Here is a 15,525-nt window from a genome sequence, read left to right on the forward strand (position 1 = left end):
TAACTAAGTCTACAGCCCCGCACCTGCCATCCCTGAGTCATGCCCACACAGAAACTAATTACAAGACTATCAAACAACCCAGTGCCCACCCCGCTCCAAGTTTGTAGCCCCTCTGGTATGAGGCCAACCAGCACTAAGCATAGCCAAAGCCAAGCAGAAGACTGACCCGACCAGGTTCCTCATCCAACAATCATAAAATCACAACTACTCAGTCTAAATACCGTCCCGCAATACCTCTACCACAGTAGAAAACCAAACAAAACACACAAACTAAACCCACAGGCGACACAATGGCAGGGAGAAGGCAACCACCATGTCCACCTCTCGCACCCGCATGCCCAGCCATCGATCCTATGAACCCACTTTGCCAGTTGCCTCCGAGGAGCGTACCGGTGAGGAGGACCTGTACCTGCTGCCTATCCCCCAAACAAAACACTATAAACAAAGGAAATACATAGAGGTAGTAACAGACCAAAAAAGGTCAGTGGGGCCTATCTCTCACCCATGGTGCCATGCCTCCTCCTGCCAACCCCGTAGCCAAACTAAAGAAACCAAACAAACCCCACAAATCCCAGCACGCAAGGCCCAAACAAGTCCAACCAGGTAGTCGCAACCCACTATCTGCACAGGTAGCCATCAGCCAACCGGTCCAGCAGGGAGCTTTACAGCACTCAGCAGCTTCACCCAACAGCCCAACCCAGACTGGAAACACTTAATTAGACCTCGCCCAACCTGACACAGGCCTGACCGGTGCTCACAAGTGCCTCTCCTCCCCCAATCAGCCCCCTCCAAGCCCCACACACCAGACGCCACAGAGCCCATCCAGCCCCCCCAGCTCCTCAGACAGATTAACCATTCAACAGCCACAGGACAGCATATACCTTGCCCCATCAGGCAGCCACTGGCCTTGGCCACTCAACAGAGCCCCAACCCCTAGTACCTTGTAGCAAAGGAGGCCCACCAGCCTCAGCCAGGAGCCATAAAGGAGGCAGCACCATCACCCGAAGGCATCAGCACCAGCCACACCATCCAACCCAGTCGAACCGAAGTCCAACCAAGCCGGAAAAGAGTCGGCAGAACCAGCCAAACCCAGCCCCACAGGTCCAGCAATAAGCACAGACCGAACAACGGGCAAGAGGCATCGCCAACTGACACGACATGAAGGGGGAGGGCGAATGAACAGGAGCAGACAAACAGAAGGTAGGTCCCTCTTGCAATGGGTGAAGCCGCCAACCACAATCAACAACCGAACCACCCAATCTCACAGACAATACGAGTGTATGGCAGCCAATCGTCCCATACCACCCCAGGCAGCAACAATAACCACACCAGGGGGTAAGAGTTTTCAGGGTCAAAGCCATCCCCACCGAGGTGAGGAGGAAACCCCTGACTGAACCACCGTAAATGCCACAAGGACAAACACTTCAAGAGAATGGTGATAAACAACATCGTAGGATTCTGACCGTAGAAACATAATGTAACAAGGAGGGGCTGGACAGGTACTGTCCTACTACCTGAGGAGTGATGCGGCTAGTACGATGAGTTGAGGACACAGGATGATCATCAAGCGAGCCTGTAGACGTTTTGTATCGTGAAAACTAAGGACTCCATTAAAACCCAACAAGAACATGAGCTGGCCCAGAGAACGACACGGGTGATCCCCCCAAACACAATGTTCAATCCCCCCAAATGAACGCAAAACCTGCATGTAGACAATAGACAGGAAGCCGAAGACATTTTACCGAAAGGGGCTTGTAAGCGACCGTGATGAATAGCTCAAAGTGCCAGCATCGTGAGATAACCAGCAGGCAACGGAACAAGAAGCAAACAAGTAATCCGCCACGCAACGCCTAACAGACCTCAACACCAAAGACCCCAGGAACTACTGAGCAAACTCAGATATCTCTCCCAGAATCCAAGGCATCAAGGCCCACCATGGGTGCGAAAGAAACGCTCGGAGTGAAGCGACGGCAAGGACGAGGAAAAGTACTTAGAACAAAGCGTAAAGAACCTATCCTCCTCGGCCGCATCGGCCTCCTTATATAGTGTTCTTCCCGCCCATAGTCATGTGACCCACAGTGGTCACATGTACAAAACCAAATCATAACAAACTAGTCATGTGACCAAAGTGGTCACATGCTCAAAACCTATTACCTCATAGTGAGATCATGTATAAAAACTCATAAACTAATCATAACGCAATAAATAAGTCATATGACTCGACTGAGTCATGTGCGTGAAACCCATGACCTCATAACGAGGTCACATGCAAAACATAAATCATATGCGCAAGGCATATCCGCAAGGCACACTTGCAAGGTATACTTGTCAGGTGCATGTCCCATGACTCATATTTGAGCCATATGCGAAAGCATCATAAATCCCACATATAACAAATCAAATGACTCGAATCAGTCATATGTGTAAAACAATAACATACCTGTGACTCATAACCATGTGTCACGTGAAAACCTTTTCCTCGCCAAGCCACATTTGTGACAACAGTATTATTCTGTCACCTTCAATTCTGTAGTATTACAGTCACAGGACACAACTATGATTGATATGTATGATGACATATGGGCCACATAAGGGGACCAGAGGTGAGTGTTGGAGACCAGAGATTCCAATTCTGGGTGAGGTTATCCTACTTAGGGTGGCTCCTGAGTATCAGATTTCGGTATTCTTAACAAACACTCTATGAAGTCTAATGGCTTCTATGGTAGTGTTCCTCGGTGTTCTAGACTCTTCCAGCTATTGTACTATGAATGTGAATTTATTAGTCTCTCACTGAGATTCTTTACTATTTGATACTCTCTCTTTGTGCAAAAATGTCCTGTTACCTATGGCCCATGCCAAAGGTATCACATTCTTGAAGCCTAGTAACCTTCCGGGTAGTTGACTGATTTACTCTCTTCCACTTCTCAGACCTAGCCAAATGTCCCCTCTCATATATCCTGCAAACAGGATACGGTTGGACAGATGGCGGTGACATATACGCTGCTATTCTGACACCTTCAATTCTGTGGTATTATAGTTACAAGACGAGACTGAGATTGATATGTATGATAACATGCGGGCCTGCAAGGAGGCCAGAAGGGGGTGCTGGAGACCTGAGATTCCAATTCCAGGTGAGATTACCCTACTTGGAGTAACTCCTAGGTATCGGATCCTGATATTCCTAACAGGTATGGTAAAACTTCAAAGCTTATAAACCTCTCCAAGTCAACTATTTCAACTGTAGTCAGAAATGCGAAATCCAGAGATGGAAACACTCATGATGCCCCCAGATTTGGCAGACCAACCAAGATTACTGATGCTAAAAGGCAAGTAATTCTTAATATTATTGATGCTGAGCCTTATTTAGCTCTAAGAGACATTACTCAAAAAGCTAATATTGGACTTAGTAAAGATACTATTAGCAAGATATTCAAAGAAGCTGGATTTAAGCTCAGGATACCTAGGAAAAAGCCTTTTTGGAGAAAAGAACAGAAGGAGAAGAGAAAGGAGTTTACTAAAGTGAGGAGGAACTGGACAAGAGCTTGGAAATGGATGGTTTTTATGGATGAAGCCACAATTGAATATGATCCAAATCCAATGAGAAGAAAGGTCAGACTTAGACCAGATGAAGAGTTGGAAGAAAAGAACTTAAAGCCTAGCTTTAAGTCAAGGCATACTAATATAGGTATATATACTACAATGATGCATGGAGAGAGGACTGAGCTCATTCTTGTGAGGAAGAGGACTGAGGAGGAAAGAACCAGTAAAAGAGACAGACTTGGTCTCAATTCCCACCAATATGCAACTGAGATTCACCAACCCTACCTCATACTCTTTATAGAAGCCATAGACAGAGCTCCTCAAACCAACTATATGGCTGCTGATAGTGCATCATAGCATAATAGAGCAAAAAACAAAAAATTGCAAGAGGACTGTGGATATCAAAGATTGGCTTGGCCTCCCAATTTACCAGATCTCAATCCTATTGAGAATGCCTGGACAATTCTCAAAAGAGCACTCAGAAAGCGATTCTCCAAGGTTGAGAGAAGGACCCATGGTGCTGCTGCATTATTTCAGGCAGCAAAGGAAGAGTGGGACCTCATTCCCCAGGGGACATTTGATGGATGGATTCAGAGGATGCCTGAGAGACTTCAGGCTGTATTAGATGCAGATGGAAGCCATACAAAATAGTAGCATTGAGAAACTGTTTTTTTTCTATTTCTACTATTATCTATTTTAAAATTGTACTCATATCTTTTTTTTGTTGTGGTCAATATCATTATTTGTAGTAGTAGTGCCGTTGCCGTCAGGGGTATCATACGTAGACTTTTCAGACACGACTGTACTATGCTTCGAATCTCTAAGAGGGGTGTTTGTATGACAGGGACAAACCCTATTGAATCCGGATAAATGTAAATCCGAACTGCGGAACAATGTGATTATCAAATCCCCGACGTCACTCTGGACTTTGCTTCCATTTCCATCAAAACTATCCTCCTCAGCTCTTCCTGTTCTTGTTTTCCAATAATCTTTCGTTTACCTGTCACAATGGCTTCCCGCCGCCTCTCAGATATGATGGCGGTTTTCTCGGCCTCCTCAGCGGTGGCGAGAAAGCACTACTTGATACGAACCCAGCAATTGAATCTCTACGCTTCTACATCTAGTATACTGAAATCCTACTATCGATCCCGAGATATGACCCCTGATAGCCCACCTCGCGACGGAGCAATTCCCCCTTCCAATACCTCTACCCATTCTTCGAATAAAGGGGAAAGAGATAAAGAATACTACTCTGATCGGCCAACAGGGGTCTCCAACGAATCTCTCCCGAAGGATGGACCCGAATTGAAGCCCCAATCATCCAAGTTGGCAACTCCAAAGCTGCGGACATCCTTGTCACCAGAAGAAGCGAAGAGATTACAGAACGAATCAGAGACCTCAATTCTCTCCGCTGTGGCGGAACCCCCTGCTCGGGCGGAGACCCGGGGGATCGATGATGATACGTTCTATCTCAGGCACGCAAGAGCCTCGCCAGTACTGTCGAACTTGCCTCGTGTGAAGATACCGCGAAAGACGGAGGGTGAACTGGAGTCTTCTGGGGAGGCCAATTTTGATGCTTTCTATGCAACACCAAAGAGGGATGGGGAGACGGCGGAGATACCCGAAAAGTTTGTTCTGCCGGAACAAGAAGGTGGTGGTGTGGGGGGACTGGATGGAGAATTGTTTCACAGCCGACGGGCAAGGTCCCTGCTTACGCAGCTCCGAGGCGCAAAAGAGAAGACATTGGAGAAAGCTGCGAAGGCTCCGAGGGAAGAGAATACTGAGGGGAAGGATGAGGATACTTTTTACACAAGAACTAGCGTAGACATATCACCTGATACCGGCACTCCCTCGCCGGCTATATCTAGTGTACCGAAGCAAGAAAAGAAGGGTATTGAAGATCTTGCATCCGAAATATCAAAAGATGTAGGAAAGACTTCTACTGCCATCACCGAGCAGGTATGAATTCCACCTCTTCAGCGCTTTAGCCGATCATTATTACGAATACTTGCTTTTATCTCTTAATTTCAGAAAATTGCAGAGAAAGACGCTGATCACTCGCTGATCAGTCATGGGCGAGTATTAGGTTGAAGAACCGGCCTTCCAAATGAGTGCTTCCCGTGTCCCCTCTTCCCGTCTTGGAAGGCTCTTTCATTATGGTGGATTAGCAGCCGGTATGGCGTGGGGAGCGGCGGGCGAATCCCTTCGACGGGCCACTGGAGGAGGGGACAGTGGCTCCACCAGCGGCGTACTGTTGAATCCACCAAACGTGGAGAGGTTAGTTAAAAAATTGAGTATGATGCGAGGGGCGGCTTTGAAGCTTGGTCAAATGATGAGCATTCAGGGTATACACGCACACACTTATATCTAACTTAGAAATACACAACTTACACATGAGCTGACTGGGGCAGATTCAAAAATGTTACCACCCGCGTTACAGGAGATTCTCACACGTGTCCAGGACAGCGCGGATTACATGCCACCTCTCCAGCGCGATTCTGTCCTAGAAAGCAATTTGGGTCCTCAGTGGCGGGATTTATTCACCGAGTTTGAGGAGGTACCCATGGCTGCCGCTTCGATCGGTCAGGTACACGCAGCAACCCTCTCATCCAATGGCCTTCCTGTTGCCGTCAAAATCCAGTATCCCGGAGTCGCCGCGTCAATTTCTTCAGACCTAAGCAACCTGGCGATCCTCATGACAGCGTCCCGACTTCTTCCCAAGGGTCTCTACCTCGACAAAACTATTGCGAACGCAAGAGTAGAACTAGCCTGGGAATGCGACTACCTCCGTGAAGCGGAATGTGCAAAGCGCTTCGCGACACTTCTGCAAAATGATACTTTTGTATTCAAGGTTCCCGCTATTATCGACGAGGCGTGCGGTCCTCAAGTACTAACGATGGAGAGAATGGGCGGGATCGGTGTGACGAAGATAATAAGCAAGTTGACACAGCAGGAACGAGACTTCATTGGCACTCAGATCCTCAAACTGTGTTTTCGAGAAGTTCAAGAATTCAAGTTTATGCAAACCGATCCAAACTGGACGAACTTCCTATGGAACATGGGGGAGCAAAAGGTATCTCCCCCTCTCCCCGCGCTCCTCTTGTTGAAAGAGGAAAAAAAGAAAAAAGAAAAAGAAAAGAAAGCTAACGAGCCCAGATCGAACTTCTCGATTTTGGCGCCTCAAGAGCCTACCCAGAATCCTTCGTCCAAACCTACAGCGCCCTCCTAAAGGCCGGTGCCCGCAGTGAAGAATCACAAATCCGTGACCTCTCCATAAAACTTGGCTACCTCACCGGCCTCGAATCCCAAACGATGCTGCGCGCTCACGTTGGATCCATTCTCGCCCTATCAGAGCCCTTCAGTGCTAACGCGCCAGAAGTCTACGACTTTAGCGATCAGACCGTGACCGATCGTGTCCGCGGGTTCATCCCATTGATGATGAGGGAGAGACTTACCCCGCCACCCGAGGAGACGTATAGTCTGCATCGGAAGCTCAGTGGAGCTTTTTTGCTGTGCGCTAGGTTGGGGAGTAGGGTGCCCTGTAGGGGGATTTTCGAGGAGGTTTTGGGCGAGTAGGGTGGGGCAGCGAGTAATTCGCAATGATACCCAAGCTATGAGGGGACCCGTTTGTGCTCTTAGGTGGGTGAGGGGAGGTTTCTAAGGGTTTTTTTCCTCCCTAATTTTTTTTTTTTTTGTGATAGAGTATATATAGTATATCTCCATGCGCCGTCTTTCCGCTGTTTTGGGTATTACTTGTACGGTGTGAAGTTGAGTTAAAGTGTGACCCCTACCGGTGGATTCTTCGGGAAGAGATGCCTGTTCCTCCAGTGATACACAGTGATTTCCGCGTATAGAAACAGAACTTTTTTCTGCACACTTACTCGCCCCAGTCCAACCAAACCCATTATCCCGGCAATAGCATTTTTACCAGAGAGTGAAAGCTAAGGAGCATCAACCGCCGGATCCTACTGGAGTAGAGTACTATACTAGCTCTAGACATATCACGCTGGTAACGCTACGGCTTCAGTCACTAAGGTGAGGTATGATCGTTTGGTGATTACCCAGGTAAGTTTGGCAACGATAGAGTCATAATGGAAGGAAATACTAATAACAAATCCGGTATTCACTCGCTTTATTGCTTCGAGAACTAATTCATTCATTCATTGGTTTGAATCTATAATGGTAGCTCTAAGTCCGCATAGGGATGAGAGAGGGAGGGGGGGCATTTATGTCTCGAGCCTTTTTCCTTCCCTCTGCTAAAGGTATTATTCCAGGTATGATACATATGATACATGCTAACAAAGTAAACACATTTTCCCGGCACAAATCGCCGCATTCGCGTTCGCATGAGGGGGGGTATCATATCCCAAAAAGCTGTAAGCAAAAACATAGATAAATTCAAAAACAAGATTTCATACGAATAATATATACCCCAACAAGTAGTCGTCAAGTTTGATTTGTGTTTCTGAAAAGAAAGCTTCCGTGCATGCACCCGATTCCAGACCATTAAGCTCTCGAACTGCATCCCCCACTGTAGTATTCGAGTACATACTTGACAATGATGATTGCTTGGCAGAACTTGTGGTTCCCGACCCGGACAACAGTAGAATGATGCCGATGTCGGTGTGTCTGTGTGATAGAAGGAGGGTGCCAGTCTTGGCATTTTATCTTATCCTACGAGGAGAGACTTCCCAGCGCACTTATGAAGCTTCAAGTTCAGTCGCAGGACGGAATCGTGAGATTTTTGTGTGTTTATGGTGCTGAGCCCCCGTCCCGACCTTCCTAAATAGGAGGCCGAAAAGCGGGGTTCGAAAAGTTGTACGGGCGGGGATTACGTCTCGAGTGATATGCTATGATATGCACAGTGCGGTAGAATGCAGGTCTAATTTTTGAGGTGGGGTGCTCATTAGCGCTTTCTCGATTCTTAGGGGCTGTTTGTCTCGCCGTCGATTGGGATGGCAGCAGTGTTTGGCATATCACCGTTTTGAAAAGGCATTTTGAGAAAAATCCAAAACGCATTCCGGGAAAATTTCATGCAGGGGTTTGTTAAGGGACGTATCGTATTGAGCTGAATGCTTGGCAAGGGTTTGCGAAACGCGTTTTGTAATTTTGGAAGCCAGTCAGTTGCAAAACGCACCTCCGTAAACGCATTTTGAGACGACGAACTGTTCACCAGACGGCCAGCCAAACAGCCTCTTAGTCTATTCATCCCCTCCTTTCCTTTCCCTTTTCACTTTCCCTTCTTCCCCTACACATCCTCACATCCCCACTTCCACTCTCAAACCCCCAAAACCCCTCCCCGCAACCGCTTCCCTCCTCTTCTCCAACACCTTCACCCCCCGAACCAACAACCACCCCTAGCGGCCCGTAAACGCGCACACGACCGAGAACAAATATATACCCATTCTTGGACTGGCCAACACGCCCTTCGACCTCGCGATTGAGGTGATCGAGAATGTAATCTACTAGAGGCGACCATTAATAGAAGAGGAGGGGGTATAAGGAGCAGGGCTTTGGCGTGCTCTCGTAGGATTGGAGTGGGTGCGAGGTGCTGTTGTTAGTAGGGTTAGGGTCGAGTTCCTACCGGTGCGGGGTGAATGGAATAATACCATGGTTGGTATGGGGAGGGAGAGGAGAAGGGAGGAGAAAAGTAGTTAGAGGCCTGTATTAGTTTCCTTAGAATTACGAGGAGGCTGTAGACTATCCCGCGCTAGGTGGCAGATCGAGAGAATATTTGAGTTATGGGGATTGAGGAGCCTATTGGTGCCTATTGTTGTTCTGGAGGCTAGGGTAAGCGAAGGGATGAAGGGTGAAGGGATGAAGGGTGGGCGGGGGTAGGTGCGAAAAAGAAGTACTTCAATATCCTTTATACAGGAATCTGGTAGTACTTCTCGTAGACTTTGGCAGTGGTCCATTCACTGTCGCGCTTCCCATCTCACTGCGTACTAACCGTGCCGGCCAGAAACGCTGCAAACAGAACGCTGGTGCCGGTGTAGCTTACCACGACTATTAACCTGATCAATAAGGTTGTGTGCACCAGGAACACAAACGTAGCGCTAGCGCACTTCCCCACTATAGCCCCCCCGGCACGCCTTCTCGATACCCCGCCAACAACCAACAGCAATCCCAAACTTGCACCCACCGGCCTTGCAATAACCTCCCCGTCAACCCCCCAACCCCCGGCAACCTGGATCATAACCAACCCAACTACGTCACCATCATCGCCATATAACCAAGCACAGTCCCCAACCTAGTCCCAGCAAAACCCGAAGCACCCAGGATCGATCCTCGCAGGAAGCCCAAGAATAGGGGCTAAAGTTCCCTTCGTCGCGACGTCGACCGAGATGGGGAGGTCTGAGAGCAGGGCTGGAGGGGGGGGGGTGAGGCCCCCTTTGCAGACTAGTAGGACGAGGCCTAGGTCTACAACTGTAGCCATTAAGGGATGCCGTACATAATCCCATAGAGAATCTACCCCAGGAGACCGCAGTAAATTATTGCGTTTAGGAGCGTGTTGAGGAGGAAGAAGGTTTGAGTGAGGATTGTTGTGGTAAAGGGGGGGGTTGGAATCTGTCACCATGGCAGATGGTGGATCGTGGCGTACGAGTACTCGTATGATGGCGGTAGCGGTGGTGGTGTTGTATGATAGGAGGCATTGCAGCTGTTTTGGCGGTGGTGAGGCTTTGTTGGCGGGATTTTTCGGGGTTGAATGAAATCTTGGCATACATGCGGCCTGACGATTTCCTGGTAAGTTACCGGTGGCTCGGTGCGGATGTTTCCGAGAACCCCGTGATAAAGTTTAATTCAGCGGTGGTGCAGTCTTCATAGCAGGGCACCACCAAAAATGGGCGTGACGAACAGGGATCGGTATGATAATATTGATACTTGTAGCAAGATCATCCCTTGTTACCCTACTTTGACCAAATCAATTTTTTGCCTGCCAAATATCATGGTTCTGTTCGTCACTCCGTTGAAGACTGTACTGTACAGTACCCGAATAGTGCTAGGTGCAAAAGTGCATGAATACGGTAGCCCAATTTCAGATTATCGCAGTAATTGTACTCGCACGTTAAGGCACTTTGGCTCAGCTTTTCTTGTTCCTTGAAGTACCGCTATCATCCTACTAATAATCAACCTAATCCAAGTTTTTCGGTATGTACTGTACTCGTACAGTACCTTGCATCTATTCCATACACTTATAACACAGTATAAAATATTCACGATTCAAAGGGCAGTACTCCACATAATACTACCCGTCAATAACATTAACAGAACCTTTGCCGCTTATCCCATTCCCCATATTGTCTTCCCTAGTAATTACTCCACCTATTCCACCACTTTGATAATCTCGGAACTGGCTAACAGCAATATTCTTTTCGAACATCTTGTCAACCTCTTCCAAGCTTCTGCCCTTCATCTCAGGAATTAGGAGCCATGCAACCACCACACTTATAGCGCTGATACTTCCATAAATGAAGCCTACCCTAGCGCCAAGAGCAGCATAGGGTGGGTTAAGAAGATACGGAAGGGTGAACGAAACCACAAAAGTGGTTATAACGTTGATGGATGTGGCAAGATTGTTTGTTTTTTCCTTAAGTCGAGATGTGGCAGTCTCACCGAGGATGGTGTAGGAAATAGGTGCCCAAGAAAGCGCATAGGAAGCTCCGAAGAGAATATTAGAGGCTACCATAGTGTTCTTTTGCGTGGTATTTGGGTTGTGAATCGTACCAACACCTCCAAGTGTGAAGAGGAAAAGGGCCATAAAGGAACCGCCAGTGAGGAGAATAGGTCTGGATTGGTCATCATCAGTCCTAGAACCTTTTATGTACGGAGGGAGTAATCCAATCACCTTCTCCCGAAGGAATCAACAACCAATGAGGTGAACATAATGGCTACAAGACCGACTACTGCTTGGATGACGCTTATTCCGAAGGGGTTAGGGATCTTCTGGCGTTGGTAGAAGATTACAGCATACTAATTGAAGCTGTTAGCCCATGGGCACTGCTCGTTACAATTTAATAAACGGTCATTACTTGTGAAACAAATGCTTGACCAGTTATTTGTTGAAAAAACATAGCTGTAATAGCGATAATTGTTCGTCTCTTGATATGTTATCAGCAGAGATGTGGCAAAGTTACAAGTAATAGGATAATGAGGATAGATAGTTAACTTACCCTATTTACTCCCTGGAAAATTTCTTTCCATGCCCCTTTGCCCTGGTTTGTATTTGAGGCAGCAAGCAACTCCATTTCCTCCTGCAACAACTCGATCGGGACATCCTTCTTCCTCAGCTTCATCATTGACTTCAAGGCCTCGCCCTTTCTCCCCTTAGCCATGAGCCTGTTTTAGTCAGCCACCACCCTCGCCCTATCCTGATGGAAGGATCTACCATCTAGGTGACTCTGGGAGCATTGGGAGCAGCCCCAGGATGATTACAGGAACAACTAGTTGTAGCCCTGTTGGGACCAACCAACTGACATCGCCGTCCATTCCTTTAGTCCCATAATTCACTAAAGAGGCAACTAGCTGGCCGAAGCCAATTTGTAATTGCAGAGTCGCAGATATCATCCCACGCAGTGCGGGTGGAGCACATTCTGACTGAAATATTGGGACAACAACTATAGTGAAACCGGTCATTGCAAAATTAATAACTCGGCCAGAGGTGAATTGTGCCGCAGTCGTTGCGGTCATCTGGAGAGTGACCCCACTATCACAGGATTAGGACTGCTCTCTTGCATAGAAGGGGGAGAAACCTACACGAGTGAGATGCAGGCGAGTACCATAATGGCGATTTTCCTTCCATAGCGCTCAGCGACCGGCCCGCAGGACAGAGACCCCTGTTTTTGTTTTCAAAACTGTTACCCATAGGACCTTACAGGGGAGGCATGTTAGAACGCTTACTATGAGCTTTCCCAGGAAAGGAGTGGAAGTCATAATGGACGACAGATACGCAGGAAGCGCCCACAGTTTTGCATCTTCTTCATATCGTCCGAACTTTTGGGCGAAGGCTATTATGCATGCTGTTGTTAGGATCAAGTTGTGATTGGAGAGTTGAATTTCGGGTTTTGTGACACCTTTCATGCCTTGTACACCTCCAAACGTTCCCACATCATATCTGGCAGAGAGCCCAGTTAGCCAACCAAGCTACCGGTATGGAGACGGGGGAGTAAACACCCAAAATTGAAGGCAGCCAAAGAAACGAAAACCGTCAAAAACGTCAAGACAGGCGTGAATAGGCCAACCCGTTGTCGGAGCGTGAGTGTTTGATGATTGCTGACCTCCATAGCGGCGAAAATGACAATTGATTGACAGGAGTGAGAAGATTGCCAGGGCTCGGGGAGACTTTGTATTAGTGGAGCCTTACACGGGCACTCGGCATCGACAAGCTCGGAAGAACCATTCGGGAAGCTAGAATGCTAACAGGGAACCCGGTTTCACATATTGGAATATTCAGAACTACGGGTAAGGAAGAAGGCACTCGTACTCGAGTACGAGTACGAGTAGAGCGCGAGTGCACACGGTACTACGGAGCAGGAAGCGGTCAATGGCAAAGTGCACAAAGGGCGCACTATTCGGATGCTGGCTACTAAAATCGGTAACAAGTTTATACTCTCTGCGCTTCCGTTGCTCTTTGATCTTGTCTCAAGAAACATTCTTCGTACAACTATGGCGGTGCTCGAGTACAAGTACAGTATACGCTGACCGATAGACTAGGGTAACAGAACATTAGCTTACAAGTATCGGTGACAAAACTGGGGGCCGCCGGGCATTCGTACCACGGTAAATTTACAATGAGTCTTGGTGAAGGAAAAAAGGGAGTCACAGTAAGCAGTGGAGGCTTGCTCGGGTAAGACTTGAAGCCTCACTCAGCAGCCCATCATCCACCAGGATCCATGCTTGTCTTGGAACCAAAGAGAGCAAGAAACTAAGGGATTAAGGGTCCAAAACCAAAACCCTTTTCACCTATCTGGCTCTTCGAGAAGGGCACACGCCTAGACTAGTCTACTTTGCTCCAATCCCCCCTGACTGCTCAAGATTACCCAAGAAGGTGCGCAATGTGGGGCAAATTGTTTCTTTCCTGATCACGTTTTGCCACAGAAATCCAAAAACGAGTGATACAGAAGGAACCCTGGCAACCCCCCTCCCCTTGTAAGTCGTTTACTTAACTCCCCTCTCTAGACGCCGCGCCGGGGCCTTCGTCGTAACATTTGGTGGCAATGAAAGGTCCGGCAAGTCTCACCGTCTTACCGGCAACCAGTACTCGGGTACTTTGTGCTCGGGTAGACTATTGATGATCCACTCGTTCCAACCAATTGGGTGTGAACTTCCTTGGCTTGGACCACCATACCTGCGTGGATAAGTTGAAGTTGGACTCCCGGTATATTTGTCTGAGAATTTCCACTCCGGGAGCCCGACCCCAAGTCGGCAGCACGAGTGCGGTAATCCACAAAGAACCGTGATCAGTCTGCTGTACTTGTACGCTTTGGCTTTGATAGGAAAAGAATCTGACGAACCTGAAAACCCAAACGCCTTCTTGGTCATGGCTACTGTCTGTACTCGAGTACCGGTACCTACTACCGGTATGCTGACGAAGGCTTGCTGCGACTCGTTATTTTCTTACCCTAGGAAGTGGCAGGTGCCCGTACTCGATTAAGTACCGATATGATAGAATACGATATCTGAGCGTCGACTCCACCAGTACCTTGTTCCCTTCTTTCGATGCTTGAGTAGGGTACTTATAGAACATGTTCCAAACCATCTGGTTGGCATACAACAGAAGCCGCACTCTTGCTTCGCACCTGCCCACGATGGCGAATTCAACCTTCTTTTAATTGCCGTATTCCATCTATTCTTTTCCACATCCGACATACATGGTCACTGTTGCCTCCACCCCACGGTAGTATCCTTACTCGGACAACTCGGGGTCTTCTTTCGTTGGAATTGGCGGACTAATATCTGGCATCTGGTGGGGCCTGGGTCTTCCATTTCTTATCTCTCTTGCTTGGGTCCTGAGGCTTGAATTTTTCTTTTTTCTTCTTTCTTTTCTTTTTCTCCTTCTTCGATTGCTTCTCTGCAAGTCTTGCCAGCCGAGCCAGTTTGCCCCCCTCGATATCCCTCCTCCTCTCACCTGCCTCCCTTCCCATTGATTTGTTAGTTTCTTCCACACACGCACCTTTTTCCTTCGCATACCGGTTTGCTCTCCTCTTCCATTCCTTTTTCCCGGCTCTTGCTACTCTTTTTCCTTCTCAGTAGAAGCTCGCTCACCCATCATCTTGGGGCAAGGCCCAACTTGAGGTTTTTGTTCCTCGTCTACGCATAGCGTGTTTGACCCCGGCACGTCTTTTGAGGAATCAGATTCCTTACCCTACGGTAGATCTGAGATTCAGCCTCTCCCATAGAGCATAAACCCGAATCCCGGGCAATCCCGCTGTTGGCGGAACGGGGGTACCGGTACCGTACCGTAATATAACTACCGGTAGGCGAGTGGGCTGAACTCCCCCCGCCTGGAGCCCCACGGAACTCGGGAACCCCAAAAAATTAGAGTTTGGAAATGCGATATCCGATGTAATCATGTTCAACGTGCAGACATCTCAAACTGCTCCATCTCCTGCTACCGTGACTTCTGTCCCAGAGGGGTCCAGCGGTTCGAAAGAAAAGAAGCGCTCTCGATCAGGTAGGTTTAAATCTACTCCGTTATATCTTCATTCGAACCGCCCCACAATTCCAACCTTGGCTCCATTGATAGGTCCTTTCGATGTAAGGTTTGCATTTGCTAACTGTATGTCTCGGGATACGCGATAGGCTGTCTCGTGTGCAAAGTCCGTAAGGTACCGTATAACCCCTTGGTTCTTTCCCATCGGAAATCATCCAAGTTAATTACAATGTTTGGCTTTGTGGTTTGTCAGGTCAAATGCGATGAGCGTCCCGGAGCTTGCAACAATTGCCAAAAGCTTGACATCGATTGTCCTGGCTATTCCCCTACAAATC

The 15,525-nt window shown here is 48.0% G+C and overlaps 3 protein-coding genes; 1 reads left to right on the forward strand and 2 right to left on the reverse strand.

Moving 5' to 3' along the window:
* Positions 1 to 4,548: 4,548 nt before the first annotated feature.
* On the forward strand, positions 4,549 to 7,116 carry GSTUM_00006466001 (uncharacterized protein; the record flags this gene model as incomplete). Its single annotated transcript, XM_002838663.1, has 4 exons — positions 4,549 to 5,499; positions 5,627 to 5,885; positions 5,952 to 6,613; positions 6,697 to 7,116. The coding sequence occupies 4 exons, from the start codon at positions 4,549 to 4,551 to the stop codon at positions 7,114 to 7,116; spliced, it is 2,292 nt and encodes a 763-aa protein (XP_002838709.1).
* A 2,078-nt stretch (positions 7,117 to 9,194) lies between these two features.
* GSTUM_00006467001 (uncharacterized protein) lies at positions 9,195 to 9,755 on the reverse strand (the record flags this gene model as incomplete). XM_002838664.2 has 1 exon in its annotated part: positions 9,195 to 9,755. The coding sequence occupies exon 1, from the start codon at positions 9,453 to 9,455 to the stop codon at positions 9,195 to 9,197; it is 261 nt and encodes an 86-aa protein (XP_002838710.1). The 5' UTR covers positions 9,456 to 9,755.
* A 1,031-nt stretch (positions 9,756 to 10,786) lies between these two features.
* On the reverse strand, positions 10,787 to 12,228 carry GSTUM_00006468001 (uncharacterized protein; the record flags this gene model as incomplete). The annotated part of the gene is made up of 5 exons (XM_002838665.1): positions 10,787 to 11,348; positions 11,387 to 11,511; positions 11,571 to 11,639; positions 11,712 to 11,877; positions 11,927 to 12,228. The coding sequence occupies 5 exons, from the start codon at positions 12,226 to 12,228 to the stop codon at positions 10,787 to 10,789; spliced, it is 1,224 nt and encodes a 407-aa protein (XP_002838711.1).
* Positions 12,229 to 15,525: the final 3,297 nt, after the last annotated feature.

This window comes from Tuber melanosporum (assembly GCF_000151645.1).
Source record: "Tuber melanosporum whole genome shotgun sequence assembly, scaffold_27, strain Mel28".
NCBI lineage: Eukaryota > Fungi > Ascomycota > Pezizomycetes > Pezizales > Tuberaceae > Tuber > Tuber melanosporum.